This window comes from Limulus polyphemus, unplaced genomic scaffold (assembly GCF_000517525.1).
Source record: "Limulus polyphemus unplaced genomic scaffold, Limulus_polyphemus-2.1.2 Scaffold1961, whole genome shotgun sequence".
NCBI classification, from domain to species: domain Eukaryota; kingdom Metazoa; phylum Arthropoda; class Merostomata; order Xiphosura; family Limulidae; genus Limulus; species Limulus polyphemus.
The window spans coordinates 182,253-183,841 of record NW_013667571.1 but is presented as its reverse complement, the minus strand read 5'-3'; the positions used below and the strand labels follow the sequence as shown (position 1 = coordinate 183,841).

The following is a 1,589-nucleotide window of genomic DNA, read 5'->3' as shown; positions in this document are numbered from 1 at the left end:
GATATAATTGCGGTCCCTAATCCCATTAACTGCAACTTCCGGTTAATGTGTTATCCCTGTAAACATTAATGTGGCCCCTTGTTAATAGATCTGAATACGCAATAATATAAGTATGCCCCCCCCACACACACACACACACCCCTGTAAATGTATTTCTTAATAGATGTGATTGTAACACACCGAGTAATGAATAATATTTCTTGGAAAAGTTGTGAGATCAGAGTATGGTTTCTTTTAGATAATTAACAAAAGAGAACTAAAACTAAATAAAGTCAACTTTCTTATGAGAAACCTAGAATATTTCATTTTATACAAACGTGTTTTTCTATTTCAAGATGAACAAAATATCAGCAAATGTTTCAATCTTGAACAAATATCTTTTCAATTATTCTCATTTAACTTCCTTACATATCAACATTCTTAATGCCAGTAATTATGACTTTAACACTACATTTCCTTCTAACCTTTCCCAAGTTGACGTTACACCGAACGAAAGAAGCGTGTTTGTCCTTTCTTTTATTTCTGTAGTATTGGGTTTCCTTACTCTAATCACAGCAACCGGTAACATCTTCGTCATTGCCGCCATTTTAACGGATCGAATTCTTAGATCGGTTGGTAACTATTTAATTCTTTCTCTAGCCGTGGCAGATTTAATGGTAGCTTGTCTCGTGATGCCTTTAAGTGCTGTTTATGAGATTATGCGGGAATGGCGGATGGGATCGATACTGTGTGAAGTATGGATATCCTGTGACGTCTTGTGCTGCACAGCGTCCATTCTTCATCTGTTGATTATCGCTGTTGACCGGTACAGAGCAGTTACTCGTTTAGATTACGTCCGACAGAGAAATCCGAGGGACATTGGGCTTATGATTTTATTTACTTGGGTCGTTGCAATAACGATTTCGCTGCTTCCTATCTTTGGGTGGAAAGATAAAGACTTCCGAGATCGGATAGTCATAGAAAAGAAATGCCTAATCAGTCAAGACGTCGCCTATCAAGTGTTTGCCACATGTTCGTCGTTTTTTTTCCCCTTGGTGGTTATTCTCGTTCTCTACTGGAGAATTTTCCAAGAGGCTCGTCAAAGAATCCGCAACAAACCAGGAACTACGATTTCTCTTCTGGTCAAAAAATCATATGCAAAATATTCAGAGCCAACTACCAGCGAAGTTACAGAAACGACAAAAAGTATTTCGACGCCATCTTGTTCAACGGATTCAAATTCTGTGAGCTATACTTCAACACCCATAAAGACCAAGAAAATGAAAGACAACTTACTGCGCATTGATACCTTTCTCAATAAACAGCCTAGAGATCTGGAATCTAAACGTGAGAAAAAAGCTGCAAAAACACTTGCAATCATTACCGGTGTGTTTATCGTATGTTGGATGCCATTTTTCATTTTAGCATTCACCATGCCCATCTGTAACAGCTGTTACTTCGACGAAAGACTTTTTACCACATCTCAGTGGTTAGGTTACACTAATTCAATGCTTAATCCTATTATCTATACAATTTTTAGCCCAGACTTTCGTCAAGCATTTAAGAAAATATTATGTGGTGTTTCTCAAAGACATAGAACCAATTTATAA

At 37.4% G+C, this 1,589-nt stretch overlaps 1 protein-coding gene across 1 annotated transcript; it reads left to right on the top strand.

The window, feature by feature from the left end:
• Positions 1-335: 335 nt before the first annotated feature.
• LOC106465495 (5-hydroxytryptamine receptor 2B-like) lies at positions 336-1,589 on the top strand. The gene has a single exon (XM_022393408.1). The coding sequence runs from the start codon at positions 336-338 to the stop codon at positions 1,587-1,589; it is 1,254 nt and encodes a 417-aa protein (XP_022249116.1).